Source organism: Scyliorhinus canicula, chromosome 4 (genome assembly GCF_902713615.1).
Source record: "Scyliorhinus canicula chromosome 4, sScyCan1.1, whole genome shotgun sequence".
NCBI classification, from domain to species: domain Eukaryota; kingdom Metazoa; phylum Chordata; class Chondrichthyes; order Carcharhiniformes; family Scyliorhinidae; genus Scyliorhinus; species Scyliorhinus canicula.
The window spans coordinates 42,329,937-42,345,160 of record NC_052149.1 but is presented as its reverse complement, the minus strand read 5'-3'; the positions used below and the strand labels follow the sequence as shown (position 1 = coordinate 42,345,160).

The following is a 15,224-nucleotide window of genomic DNA, read 5'->3' as shown; positions in this document are numbered from 1 at the left end:
TACTCAGTAACCAGGGTTTCTGAAAAAATGTGTTGTCTTGTGATCCTGTTACAGGTGTGTGTGAATGTGTGTGTGGCGAATGGCAGAAAATGTGTGTGTGAGAGAGAGAGAGAGAGAGAGAATATGTGGGTGTGGGTGTGAGAGAGAATGTTTGAGAATGTATGTTTAAGAATGTTTGCGAATGTGCGAGAATATGAGGCTGTGCGTGTATGAGTGTGTTACAACATACGTTGTATGAACAACATGCTGGAGGGTATGTCTTCCCCGCCAGCATTGAAATCAGTCCCACACTAAAAGTCAAACATTTAGTTCGGTAGGCTGAAGCTGACCTTCACGAATACAACTCTTTCAGGAATTGTTTAAGAAGTTCTATATTGTCCCTAGTTTGACTTTCTGGCCGGAATGTCGGGGTGGGATTAAAATATAATGAACAAATATACACCTTAAATCGGATTAGATATAGATTATTTTTTTTAATATTGGTGTTTTACATCAAGACAGCTCGTTTCAGCTGTCTGCTGAGAACTGCCTTGTGAAGATGTTTGAAGGTATTGTCATGAGAAGTTATTGGAATTTCACCTGCGGGGGGCGGGGGGGGGGGGGGGGGGGGGGGGGGAGGAACTGACTCCGGGAGTTACTGCCTTGCTGCTGCTGTTTGCCTTTCGCGGCCTCGGCAGCGGTTTCAATAAGCCTGGAACAAGGCAATAATCTTTCTGGGTGAACTCACTCTCCGCGCCCCCCCCCCCCCCCCAACCCCCCAACAACCCAACCCCCCAACAACACACACTCCCCCAAAGCCTCTTTTATACCAACACTAAATTTAGATCACGTCAGTGTTACTGACTTGCCTATCTTTCTGTGACATTAGCGACACCATTGGACAAAGTTATAACTTTTTTTGCCCCCCCACAAAAAAAACAAAAACAAACAACTTTAACTCCACATGCACCAATGACAGCCTGGACAGACGACAGAACCAATCGTTGCCCTGCTCCTCCGCCCACCTCTCCAACTGTTTCAGAGTGATGAACCCGAATCCCACCAATTAGGTTTCAGAAGGTCATGTGACGTCTCTTTTTTTTGGAGTTGGCCCCGTCGGATTGGATGATTCGCAATTAGCTATTCATCACGCTCATTAATATTGATGAATCCCTCAGCCAATCAGGTATAGGCTAGAGTGTTAACAAGCCGCACTCCCAGAGTTGGGGAAACAGTTCTGAACTGATTGCTCAGACAGAAACTTCTTTTCACACATTCACAAAGCTGTCCCAGCTTTTTTTTTACTCGTTGGAATTAAGATCCAGGAGGGCAGTTCATTTCTGCTTACCCCTTGTTGTGAAGACAGTCTTCAGGCAAGGAAGGAGGAATGGCCCTGGCAGACACTATGCTTCCTTCAATTGCTACCTTTGCCAGTCATCAAACCTTGATGCAAAAGCAAACTGAGATCATCAATGTAAGTATTTAACAAGCCTGACGGTTTCTTTGCGTTTCCGCGGAAAAGGTGTTTTACTTTCCTCTGGCCCGTGTATGTGCACGCCTTATTTTTAATTCATTTTAGTGGCATCTGGTTTCTGAAACTTTCTTTCCGCCGCAGATCGTGTTAGTTTAATTCGGTGCTAAAACAAGGCTACTTTCAACGATTGACATCTTTCGCCATCTGCCAAACTTTTTACTAACTTGTGGTTATAATATTGCAGTAAAGTTGCAGAGAGGCGCTCGCTCTGGACCCTTTCACTGTCTCAAACGGGCAAATCGTTTGCAATCAAAATCTGTCTTGTGAAGTTTAATCTTTGTTTTAAAATCAGCGTTGCTCTAACAATGTGCATCAGTAAACTTTAAGTCCCCATTGTTAGTCGGGAGAGATTGAGGCAAATTCTGGAATCCGCCTTCTCAAAGAAATACTTGGACTGGGGCACAGGACCAGATAGTAAAGGTGCACGGAGTTAAATGAACGAACAAAATGTTTTAATATTAGGCTTTTGCTGGGGATCGCTGAGTTTTAAGGTGGGTGAACATCTGGTGTGGTGGATTGTCTGGAAGGGAGAGCAGGATTGTGACACAAGGCAGAATTGACTGTACAAATATGTTTTACATATATATATATATGAAGCACGGCTCTTTGAAGAAATCCAAACTGGTTGAGCGGGTTTGGTAAGGTCGGTGCATCAAATAACTCCGTCCGGGAGGTTCCTTAAAGAACATTAGGTGGTGGGGGAGTGGGGGGGGGGGGGGGGGGGAGCTGCCCTCTTTATAACACAGCTCAGCTTTTTTTTTCAACCACCCTCACTGATTCTCTGACTTTGTTTTCGTTCCAATAGAGATGGAAGGTCGAGGAGCCGGTCTCCAAGTGTGCCTACCAGATAAGACCTCCCAACAACGCTGCCTTCAGCTCACTCGAACCCCCTGCTGTCAAAAAGGAAGACGACGAGTTGGGGAAATTCGTGGATTTGGAGTTTATCTTGTCCAATACGATGGGTTCGGAGAGCAGGAGCGGCGGAGGGCACCATTCAACCTACCCTCTGCCTGAGACCCCGGAGAGTTGCAGCACAGTGTATGACAGCGATGGCTCCTACCCGCCTTCCAATAACTATGGGAACAACTTCGCGGGGAGCCCAAACCAGAGTCTGGTGGCTGAATTGCTGACCCCGGATTTGCCAAGCAGCTTTTCAGGCAGCTGCGAGCTCGCTCAGGACTTTAGCATCAAGGCTGCCATGGAGAGTACAGAATATACTGAGTTAAGAACGCCCAACATGGGCAGCGCTATGCAGAGAACCATCCCCATGGAGCATATCCACCACTTGGGACATAAAATCAAGAGAGAGCCGCAGTCAGGCCAGTCTTGTATGCTTGCGGGGTCTCCTTCGGAATGCATGGGACCAATGATGGACCACAAGCCCAGTCTGCCCCCCATGCACCACCACCAGCTGCAGATGCACCGCCACAGCCTCGGGCATCACAGAGTGGCCCATTCAATGCCTTCGGGCCAAATGGTCAGCAAGGAATGCCAGCCGCTGGCCGACATGCACCGCCGTTCGCACCTGCCCTTGCAGCAACAGTACCAGCTCGCCTACCCGCCCCACTATGGCCACCAAGTGCCCACACACTTTCACGGACAGTTCAATGTGTACCGAGATCCGCTGAAAGTCCCCGCCGCAGGCATGCACGGGATGATGCTGACCCCTCCGTCCTCGCCCCTCCTCGACTTCTTCCCGCCCGTCGGCGTCCCGGAGGACAGCAAGCCCAAGAGGGGCCGCAGATCGTGGGCGAGGAAGCGCACCGCAACCCACAACTGCGAGTTCCCGGGCTGCGGCAAGATGTACACCAAGAGTTCACATCTCAAGGCGCACATGAGGACTCACACAGGTGAGTAGCTGCCAAGCAGGAGTGGAACCGTGGGGGGGGGGGGGGGGGGGGTGGAGACAGGAACCGTGCTGTGCTTAGAAAGATAAGACCTTATGGAAAATGTAACTGCGAGAGAGGGAGGGAGAGACAGGTTTAAAACTCATCGAGATATCTTTCAACGACGTTTCCCCAACGTAATCATGTGTGCACAGTATCGAACGGAACAAGTGTCTCCGAAGTGTCAGCTGCATAGACAGATAAGCAGGGCGCGTTCAAGTATTTATTGAGCAGATACAAAGCCACACACCGTTTGTGTCGGGATAGAACAAGCGGGAACAAGAACTTGGCAGATTTTGTTTTTCAAATTGCAGTCAGTGTTTTGGAAATTGGATCCTCCAACTAACTTTGTTCCTTTCTCTCTTTCTCTGTCTGTCTGTCTCTCTCTCTCTCCAGGTGAGAAACCTTATCATTGCAACTGGGAAGGCTGTGGCTGGAAATTCGCTCGGTCGGACGAGCTCACTCGCCACTATCGCAAACACACCGGCCACCGCCCCTTCCAGTGTCACCTCTGTGAGAGGGCATTCTCCAGGTCTGACCACCTTGCCCTGCACATGAAGAGGCACATGTAAACAGTGAGGGCAAACCTGGGCACACTATTTATACAGATCAAATTATTTACAATATTTTGATACTGGGTAATGACTAATTTATGTATATAAAGGATCTTAAAAAGGTAGCACTAAATTATTACTCAGTATTTAAAGAGAGAGAGAACCTCTTGTCACCCTGATATATCTCCCAGAGAAAAAAATAAAGTATTATAACTGAAGACAATAAACTCAGCTGGAGGGAAATGGGTGGGGGGGGGCTTTATGTAAAAGAGACAGGGCCGGACCCAGTTGTACATGAAATGTATATATAGCCTATATTGTTTGGGTTAAAACTGAATTCGCAAGCAGAACTAAATGAAGCAAAAATATACTTTAAATGCAAGCTGTATTGCTGCAGGATTGTTTGTACATGAGCTTATTTGCTAAACGGACACTCACCTAACAAGAGGCAAGCTAAATGAAAATACAGTTGCAATGAACCTTGTTTTATTTAGATGTTGGTTCAAACTGGCACTAATATTTTCACGATAAGATAGACCAGGTACTGCCTTGGATGAAGTTGTTGACCTCTTTTTCTCTAATGTTTATTTTGTTTAGTTCGCATTGTATAAAGAGAAGGCAGCAGCTCCTTTTAAAAAAAATATACTTGAAAAAACTTTCTGACGTAAATACAGCCACACACACAAAAAAAAATAAAAGTTCGCAAAGTATGACTCACTTCATTGTCCCGGGCATAAACTGAAAAGGACGTGTTCTATGCAGATGGTGTTGAAAAGACGTGTTCAAAGTGCAATATTTTGTTTCCTTAATCGGAGTTCTAATGTTAACACCGAGTTATCTAAACACTGGAACTAACTGCTGTTTTATTGATGGGAGGTTTCTGGTGATCCAATACCATCATTACCGTGAAACTCCATTGCATTCTTTATATTCGTGTTTTTGATTTTATATATATATATAATGAATAAAGCATTCAAACACAGTTGTTGCAGGTTCCTTTGTTTTTGTTTTGTTTTGACGACGGGGGGCAGACAATCCCAAACGGTTTGGAGATTCACTTTTTGAATATTTGCTCCAGCACAATTAGTTTCCCAACTGTCCCAGTTTGACACGATGTGTCACTCCCGCCACATCATTCCTACCAACTCCAAAACGTCACTCATTGTTTCTGGAATCATTTAAATCTATATATTGAACGTTTCTGTCAAAACATGAAGGATTTCTGACCACTGCCAGTTTCCATTTCAATATTTAGATGCACCGATTATTTTGAACGGTTCCACGGCTCTCGGCGCTGAGATACCTGTCTGGAGCTCACCAGGACCGGGATCACAGCGAAATGGGCGGGATCACAGCAACTTTGAGAAAAAAAGTCCTGTCACCCACTCACTCCGAAGAGGCTACCGAGAGGCGATTCCCTCTCCATTGTTTAATAGCTCGGTTCGATAGGAGGGAGATGTGTGTCACTTTGAGTTAGAAGTGAAGCGCTGATAAGAGCCGGAATACTATTATAAATCTAGATTCGTTTCCACATTCTTATTTCTCATAAGCAGCTAGACAGGGATTGATGTGTCTCAGAGTCCTGGTTGCCGTTAGGGGTGGCCTTTGATTTGAGAGTGAGTGCAGCTTGGAATTAACCAGATTTACACAGAAACATACATAGAAACATGCACAGAAAATAGAAGCCATTTCTCCTCACCTCAATCCTAAAAGGTTTACCCCTTATCCTCAAACTATGACCACTAGTTCTGGACCCTCCCACCCTCAGAAACACTCTTTCTGAATCGATCCTGTTAGAATTTTGTAAATTGCTATGAGATCCCCCCTCACTCTTCTAAACTCCAATTTACTTCAGAAACTAGAACAGCGAAAGTGGACTAACACACTAGCTTTTGCCAGGTAATTTCAACACTTGCAGGGCAAATTGATGGGGTGAATATCTCGGACATCTGACAGAAAGGATCCCGTGGAATAAATACACTGGGGCAAATTCAATGTCAGTCCTCAGAAACCGCGGGACTGTAATAGGACGCCGTCTAGAATTCGTTATCAAATGCCATTGCATGACCCAATTTATGCAGAAAAGCTGCGAAGCTGGTGTTAAATCCACTCTGCAGCACTGAGGGTGCTGTTCGGAAGTTTGAATGAGAACAGGGAGTGTTGGCTTGTCTGGAGGAGTGCTGGATGCTGAGATTCAGCTCGGCTTTGGCGCTGAAGTGGGTGATCCCCCTAAAGTGAAGAATACCCCCTCCCCCCGCTTCTCAGTAATTAAAATTCACAAGTCTAGTGCCTCTGTAATTTTGTTAGCAGGTCGTCAGATTCAGCGAAAGAGAAACGAAATGGTGTTTATTTGACGTTCCGGTCCCGGCATCACGTTTTCAAACAGCTCACCGCAAATTATCATTAGTTTTTTCAAAGCACAAAACGAACTTCAAAAAACAATCACATTCTGCTCAATTCAGTATCCCCGTGTGGTAAACCGTACTCCCACTTCTCACCTCTCAAGGTCAGAAGTTCACAGACGCATGGCAGGGATTTCATTGTAAATTAATCGAGGCTGACTGCAGTGCATCCACAATATCCTGGCCAATCAGATTTACTAAAACAACAGATTATCTGATCACTATTACATTGCGGTTTATGGCATCTCGCTGTGCAGAAATTGTCTGATTGCTCACATTGCAGCAGTGACTAGTTTTAAAATACAGGTACTCCACTGGCTGTAAAGCATCTTGGACAATCCTGCCGTGTGAAACATATGAAGATGTTTTTTTCTACCTTTTACACTTCAAATCAACTATTAATGAACAAAATCCAAAATAATTCTTGTTTATCATAGAATGGCCACGACTTCAGATGACCTGACTCTCAGATGCCTTCCTCAGTGACAATACTTCATAAATACTGATTACTTAGCTGAGGTATTAGAGAGCAACCAAAGCATTAATAGAGAGGTAACACTTTTAAAATCTGAAGAGTAAATTGATGAGGAAAGGGAATCAATTATTTAAAATATAACTGCTATTAACATTTTAAAAAAATCATTTTAGAGTACCCAATTCATTTTTTCCAATTAAGGGGCAATTTAGCGTGGCTAATCCACCTACACTGCACATCTTTTGGGTTGTGGAGGCGAAACCCACGCAAACACGGGGAGAATGTGCAAACTCCATATGGACAGTGACCCAGAGCTGGGATCAAACCTGCGACCTCGGCGCCATGAGGCAGCTGTTAAAAATTAAAATGTATCCACCGGATAGCTTATTGCTAACAGGAAACCAGTGTCAATAGTTAATTGAATGAACCATTCAACTGACCTATAATTAATCCTAATTTGTAATTAAAAGCATTGTACTTAAAATGATTGGAATGAGTGAATAATACTTTGAAGGGCCAAATAGAAGAACAACACTGTGTTGCTTTAGGACTCTGTAGGATAACTTTGCAATTGATAGTTCAATTTCTGTTCATCAACACGAGGGGTGTTAGGGTCAAGGTATGAACAGCTTTGTTACATTATGCACCCTCTGTCGCTCTCAAGTGCACTCAAATTTGGTATAGGGCTGGCTGCATAAAAGAGAAGCATTGTGAACCATTACATCACTTAATTTACAGCAGGTTTTGACGTGAAAAAACAATGCGGATTTGGGATAATTTATACAGAATATAGGTAATGGAGAATCAAGAACATCATAAATAAAGAGCAAGCCCAAGAATAATAGATGGTGAAAATAAAACTGGGTAATTTAATCTTCAGTGAGTGCACTGTAAATGAATCTGTATCCCATTATTTTCATAACTTACATTCTAAATGGTCTCCAGTAGATATAAGTCATAGAATCATAGAATCCCTCCAATGCAGAAAGAGGCCATTTGGCCCATTGAGTCTGTCCCAGCCCTATGAAGAGTACTCCAAGCTAATCTAACCTACACATCTTTTTTGGACACTAAGGGATAATTTAGCATGGCCAATCTACCTATAATGCACATCCTTGGGTAATAAACATTAAAAATACATATGATTGCCCACTAACACGTCCGTAGGTCTTTATTACAAAACTTCAATCGCTTAGATTTTGCAGTGAAATGACAGCACTTGCCAGTAATCGTAAAGGAAGCTACCAAAAAAAGATGCACTTATATTCTAGTGTGGATTTCCTCTTCATCAATATCAGTTTGAATCTTGCACCAAGAAGATCTCCACGTATCTTGCAGCAGTGATGTCATCAAGCAGGATAAGCAACCAATCGCACTGAAGTATTCTCACAGACATAAAAATGGAAGTAAAATACATTTAAATTGTTCACTTTTAATTAAACACGTATGGCGCACTTCTCCCAAAAAATGACTAGTTGTCATTTTGGATGGATTTGGTGGGATATTTACTGCCGGATTTTTGGGTCAGATCCAGACCTTGATTCATCCATACTGAGTTACATTTATGGGCCTTGAGAGTTTCTTCCCGGTCCAGCCCACACTTGGAATTTTTTTTTAATCAGTGGGGAGCTGAACTTGCTGGTGAGGCCAGCTCCTCAGAGACCGGGACACCATTTTGAAAAGGAGCCCCGATCTGTAAGTGAACTTGAGAGTCCCCCACTCTTGCCATCTATGGACAGTGCCACTCCCTGCAGATATGGGCATTACCCCCCAACTGAGCACACCCTGCTGTGGGATTGCTGAGGGATCACCCTTTCAGGGTCCTCTTTTCATACCCCCCTTCAACACCCCACCCTTCATACCCTTCATACCCCGTTCACCCCACCCTTCACACCAGCATTCACCCTCCTTCACTCCCCTTCATGGGCAAGGCCCCCCTCAGGCCCTGACCCAAGTGGCAACTTGGACCCGGGCACCCTGGCAGTGCCAGTCTGGCACCCAGGCAGGGTGCTCCCTTCCCTGTCCCCAACCATCTGGGGTCTCCAATGGCCTCTGAGTCTCTAGGAGTGGCCATCACAAGTGGAGACCAGTGCTAATTTATTTAGTTTTTGGAATCTTCCACTGTAATTATGAATTTTGTACATTGTAAATATCTAAATACATCTGATTTCAACAAAATGTGATGTTCTCAAAAGTTTATACCATGAGACTAAAATGGTAAGATCACATCAGTTCTGTGATTTCTACTTGATTGCAGACCTGGGTGGAAGAACACTCTGTGGAGAAATGTGGAGTCACTGAGAGTAACTTCTGGATTTCCACATTTAACTGTGCATGTGCAGACGCCCATAGTTGCTGTCTGTTTCAGAGGAGTAATGATGGTGAATTCTGACACTTTACTTTCATTAAAAATTGAGTTCAATGTCATGAAAATCTACTTAGCTTTATTATTAGATGGCTTTCTGAAGTTTTTTTTGTCATGTAAATACATGATTACCTCCCTCCCCTGGCAAGTAACATTAGAATCCGACTATCACCCCTTGGCATTCAATGACATTACCATTCCTGAATCTCCCACCATCAACATCTTGGGGGTTACCATCGACCAGAAGCTTAACTGGATCCGCCACATAAATATTGTGGTTGCAAGAGCAGTTCAGGAATCAGAATCCTGCAGGTGAGCAACTCATCTCCTGACTCCACAAAGTCTGTCCACCATCTACAAAGCACAAGTCAGGAGTGTGATGGAATACTCTCCCCTTGCCTGGTGAGTGCAGCTCCAACAACATTCAGAAACTTGCAACCACCCAGGACAAAATAATCTGCTTGATTGGCACACCACCTACAAACTTTCCCTCCATCACTGTCACATAGTAGCAGCAGTGTGTATCGTCTATAAGATGCACTTCAGCAACTCACCAAGAGGCAGCGCCTTCCAAACCCATGACCACTACCATCTAGGACAAAAGCAGCAGATACCTGGGAACCCCACTACCTGCAAGTTCCCCAAACTACCCACCATCCTGACTTGGAAATATGCCGTTGATCTTTCACCATCACTGGATCAAAATCCTAACAGCACAGTGGGTGTACCTACACCACATGGACTGCAGGAGTTCAAGAAGGCAACTCACCACCATCTTCTCAAGGGAAATTAGGTATGGGAAATAAATGCTGGCCTAGCTCCCGTGAATTAATTAAAGAAATAACCTGCTCATCTCTCTCCAACAAAGCTGGTGAGGGTGGGTTAACTAAAATATCGAAACTGAGATTGATAGATATTTGATTTGGCAGCGGTATTAAGGAATATGGAACTATTGTGGATGAATGGAGTTTTAAAAATAAATTTAAAGTGCCCAATTATTTTTCTTTCCAATTAAGAGGCAATTTAGTGTGGCCAATCCACCTAACCTGCACATCTTTCATTGTGGGGGTGAAACCCATGCATATATGAGGAGAATGTGCAAACTCCACATGGACAATGACCCGGGGCCGGGATCAAACTCGGATCCTCAGCTCCATAGGAAGCAGTGCTAACCATTGCGCTACCGTGGATGAATGGAGTTAAGATACAGTTTAACCATCATCTATCGTACATCGTGGTGTATAAATTGACATTTGAAGCCTCCAGAAGTGGGGATCAGCTTACATGATGAGTATAAAATGTGAACTGCGGTTTAGGTGTTGGGTGGTCGCCATCTTGAACAGTCATAAAAGCTATAACATGAGTAATCCATATTTAATTAATGTGAAGTTTATTCAATTAATTAATTGTACAAAGATACCTTTAACACAATCAGTGCATTTTAAATCTTCAGATTCATTGTCTTCACCATTCGAGGAAGCAAGTACATCAAATTCATTCTGAGTCATTTTGGCTACGGCATCATTGTGAGGATCCCCTTCAGTGCTTACACTTTCAGATGAGGAATCGTTTCCCTCTCCATCCATTGGATTGGATCATTTGACAATCCGATGACATTTGGCAGCGTCCACAATTTGGGAATGAAACCACACAAAACATAGAGCGGGGCAACACACAATGATCCACTCTTGGTGAAGGATATTTTCTCCGTCAACCATCCACCTATTCCACTCAGAGTGAACATGGCCCTGAATGGTTTGTTGAGGAAACCATCCAAGGGTGTGAACTCCAGATATTAGACCCCCAGGCATCTCCTGATCGCAATCTGTTACATGGGAGAGCTATATGTCTCGCACAAATTAGCTTCATTCTCTATATTGCCCACCAGGACATCTATTCCACACATTATTGATTAATAGCTTCACTCCATCCTCATGCATCCAAACATTGCCATGGATATGCACAAGAACTCCTAGAAGGATCATGGTGATCGGCATGGTCTTACATTGAAAATTTCCATCGACTCATTTTGTCCCATCGGTCATACAGGTTAGTACCACCGTAAAGCGTGCGATTCCATGACCTGTTGTTTTCACTGGAACTGTTTCGGTGGTCAGTGTCATGTTTGGATGGTCAGCATATCAAAATTCTTGGATGCTTCACCCATGTTGTCAATATGACTTAATGGTTACTCATACTCAGCAACATACATAGAAAATAGCAGCAGGAGGCCATTCGGCCCTTCCAGCCTGCTCTGCCATTCATTATGATCATGGCTGATCATCAAGTTCAATGCCCTGATCCCGCCTTCTCCCCATATCCCTTGATCCCGTTAATGCCAAGAGCTACACCTAATTCCTTCTTGAAATTACACAATGTTTTCGCCTCAACTACTATTTGTGGCAATGAATTCCACAGATTCACCACTCTCTGGGTGAAGACATTTCTCCTCACCTCAGTCCTAAAAGGTGTTCCCCTTATCCTCAAACTATGACCCTTAGTTCTGGATTCCCCCACCATCCGGAACATTCTTTCTGAATCTACCCCGTCTAATCCTGTTAGAATCTTATACATTTCTATGAGATTCCCTTTCATTCTTCGAAACTCAATTGAAGATAATCCTAAGTGATTTAGTCTCTCCTCATATGACAGTCTTGCCATCCCAGGATTCAGCCTGGTCAACCTTCGCTGCACTCCCTCCATAGCAAGAACATCCTTCCTCAGATAAGGACACCACAACTGCACACAATACTCCAGATGTGGCCTCACCAATGCCCTATACAATTGTAATAAAATATCCCTATCCCTATATTCAAATCCTCACACTATGAATGCCAACATACCATTTTCGTTACTGCATGCTGTACCTGCGCACTTACTTTCAGCGACGGATGCACAAGGACACCAAAGCCTCGCTGAATATACACCTCTCTCAATTTACACCCTTTCAAATAATAATCTGCCTTCCTATTTTTGCTCATTAAAGCAGATAACCTCACAACTATCTACGTTACACTGCACCTGCCATGCATATGCCCACTCATTCAGCCTGTCCAAATCCCTCTGAAGCATCTCTGCATCCTCCTCACAGCTCACCCTCCCATCCAACTTTGTATCATCTGCAAATCTGGAGATAATACATTTAGTTCCCTCGTCCAAATTATTACTATATAATGTAAACAGTTGGGGTCACAGCACAGATCCCTGCGGTACCCCACTAGTCACTGCCTGGCAATTGGAAAAATACCCATTTATTCCAATCTTTTGCTTCCTGTCTGCTAACCAGTTTCTACCCTTCTCAAGACACTACCCGTAATCCCATGAGCTTTAACTTTATATACCAATCCGCAAAACTCGTGAATTTGCCACTATCTGGTGGTGAATCAATGAAAACTGGTAATTTTGGCATCAGAATCTTTTGGTCGTCTCTGAGCAATCTTGGTCTTCTGTGGTAACACTCAAATATTTTGTTCAATAAAGCGGCTGCACCTTTGCTCGACTCAGTGTTTTTCTGGTATTCTAATGCATTGCATTTTGGGTGACAATGTAATCATTCCAACAATTTGGAGGACCCATTTTAATACATGCTTCTCAAGATCAGGTCAGCTGTCACTCCCTGTTCTGATAGCACATTTGACCTTCGGCACCTACTTCAAGGTCCTTCTTCTTCCAATCTCGCACCAGTTTTTAACTATCATCAAATTCCCTCAACCCAACACAGTTGTTTGATGAATTTGCAAATATTATTTGACCTTTTAGCTCCAAAGCAGCTTTGTACTTTTTTCTTTTTGCTGGAGGACCCATTCCTGTTCATCTCTCACCATGCCTAGCGCAGTGTACTCTGTATGGTCATGTTTTAAGCACCCATGTATCTTTTTTGCAACACAGCCTGTAACATTTGCTTGACTCAATGAGCTGATTACAGCATAAGCTTAAGTAAGACATGCATTTCTGAGTGAAAAGTTAAGGCTGACTGCTAATGTGAATATAGCAATTCATAGCTCAAAAGCAGGGTCTACTTACACATCAAGATCTGGATAAGTATGACATTTGGTGCTAAAAATTGGGTTGTCTTATACCCCGGGCTGATTGCGATCTACGGTAATTGAATGGTGGAATAGGCTCAAGAGATTGAATAATCTTGCCTTCGTGAACTGAATGGCTCCATCATTCATTGTATAAAACCATTGAACAATTGGATAATTCATGTGATAATTCAAGGACGGGACGATAGCGCAGTGGTTAGCACAGCTGCCTGGCGCTGAGGACCCAGGTGCGATTCTTGCCCCGGGTCACTGTCTGTGTGAAGTTTGCACATTTGCCCCGTGTCTGCGTGGGTTTCAGCCCCACATTCCAAAGATATGCAGATTAGGTGGATTGGCCACACTAAATTGCCCCTTAATTGGAAAAAAATAAGTGGGTACTCTAAATTTATGTTAAAAAATTCAATAATTCAATATCAAATCAAAATAATATCCGTAAAATGGTGAAAAGTTAAACCAGCATTCTAAATTTGGACACCTGTAATTTTAAGAAGCAACAAAAATGATCCATTTGTTGGTGCAGTTTTTAAAAAATGATTTAACCATTTAGTGGCTGATACTTTCATCAAGGTGCCTCTTTTTTGTTATTTCTTATTTGTTGTGTCTAAATGCTGAAATGCACCCGAGTGAATTGATCAGACCTGCAGCTAGCCACATGGTAAGCCCCCAAGCAGGGCAGGGAAAAGCTGACAGCTTTCCGAATTGAATAGGGAGGAAAATTACAGTGAAAACAAACTTAGAGCAAGTTACTTTATTTGGATTTGGATTTGGATTTTGTTTATTGTCATGTGTACCGAGGTACAGTGAAAAGTATTTTTCTGCATGCAGCTCAACAGATCATTAAGTACATGACAAGAGAAGGAAATAAAAGAAAATACATGCATTACACAATGTAAATACATAAATGAAAATACATAATTGCACAACAATGCATACATTACACAATGTAACTACATACACACCAGCATCAGGTGTAGCATACAGGGGTGTAGTGTTAATCAGGTCAGTCCATAAGAGGGTCGTTTAGGAGTCTGGTAACAGAGGGGAAAATGCAGCTTTTTGAGTCAATTTGTGCTATGCTCTCAGACTTTTGTATCTCCTGCTCGATGGAAGAAGTTGGAAGAGTGAGTAGTTGGCAGGTGGGAGGGGTCTTTGATTATGCTGCCCGCTTTCCCCAAGCAACAGGAGGTGTAGATGGAGTCAATGGATGGGAGACAAGTTTGTGTGATGGACTGGGCTGTGTTCACGACTCTCTGAAGTTTCTTGCAGGCTTGGGCCGAGCAGTTGCCATACCAGGCTGTGATGCAGCCAGATAGGATGCTTTCTATGGTGCATCTGTAAAAGTTGGTAAGAGTTAATGTGGACATGCCAAATATGCTTAAGTTTCCTGAGGAAGTATAGGCACTATTGTGCTTTCTTGGTGGTAGCGCTGACGTGGGTGGACCAGGACAGATTTTTGGAGATGTGTATCCCTAGAAATTTGAAACTCCTAACCATCTCTACCTCTGCCCCGTTGATGCAGACAGGGGTGTGTACAGTTCTTTGCTTCCTAAAGTCAATGACTAGTTCTTTAGTTTAGCTGGCATTGAGGGATAGATTGTTCTCGCTGAACCACTCCACTAGGTTCTCTATCTCCCTCCTGTATTCTGACTCATCGTTATTCGAGATCCTGCCCACTGTGGTTGTATCGTCAGCAAACTTGTAGATGGAGTTGGAACCAAATTTTTCCACGCAGTTGTGTCAATACAGGGAGTATAGTAGGGGCTAAGTACGCAGCCTTGCGGGGCCCCGGTATTGAGGACTATTGTGGAGGAGGTGTTGTTGTTTATTCTTATGATTGTGGTCTGTGGGTCAGAAAGTCGAGGATCCAGTTGCAGTGAGAAGCCAAGTCCTAGGTTTTGGAGCTTTGACAAGAACTATGATATGCACACTGGATCACTATCAAATGGTCTCAAGTTGACTGTGTGAAAGGGAAGCATTGTGAGA

The 15,224-nt window shown here is 43.6% G+C and overlaps 1 protein-coding gene across 1 annotated transcript; it reads left to right on the top strand.

Moving 5' to 3' along the window:
* Positions 1–1,195: 1,195 nt before the first annotated feature.
* Positions 1,196–4,938, top strand: klf17 (Kruppel-like factor 17). Its single transcript, XM_038794116.1, has 3 exons — positions 1,196–1,453; positions 2,319–3,363; positions 3,796–4,938. Exons 1-3 carry the CDS (start codon positions 1,367–1,369, stop codon positions 3,969–3,971), a joined length of 1,308 nt encoding a protein of 435 aa, XP_038650044.1. The 5' UTR covers positions 1,196–1,366; the 3' UTR covers positions 3,972–4,938.
* The last annotated feature ends 10,286 nt before the right edge of the window (positions 4,939–15,224 follow it).

What these genes read in the sequence shown, in the direction of transcription:
- klf17 (XM_038794116.1), top strand. Translation starts at nt 1,367, where the DNA reads ATGGCCCTGGCAGACACTATGCTTCCTTCAATTGCTACCTTTGCCAGT. An exon ending in AGCAAACTGAGATCATCAAT is followed by an intron (nt 1,454 to 2,318) that starts GTAAGTATTTAA and finishes TCGTTCCAATAG; the next exon opens with AGATGGAAGGTCGAGGAGCC. An exon ending in GCACATGAGGACTCACACAG is followed by an intron (nt 3,364 to 3,795) that starts GTGAGTAGCTGC and finishes CTCTCTCTCCAG; the next exon opens with GTGAGAAACCTTATCATTGC.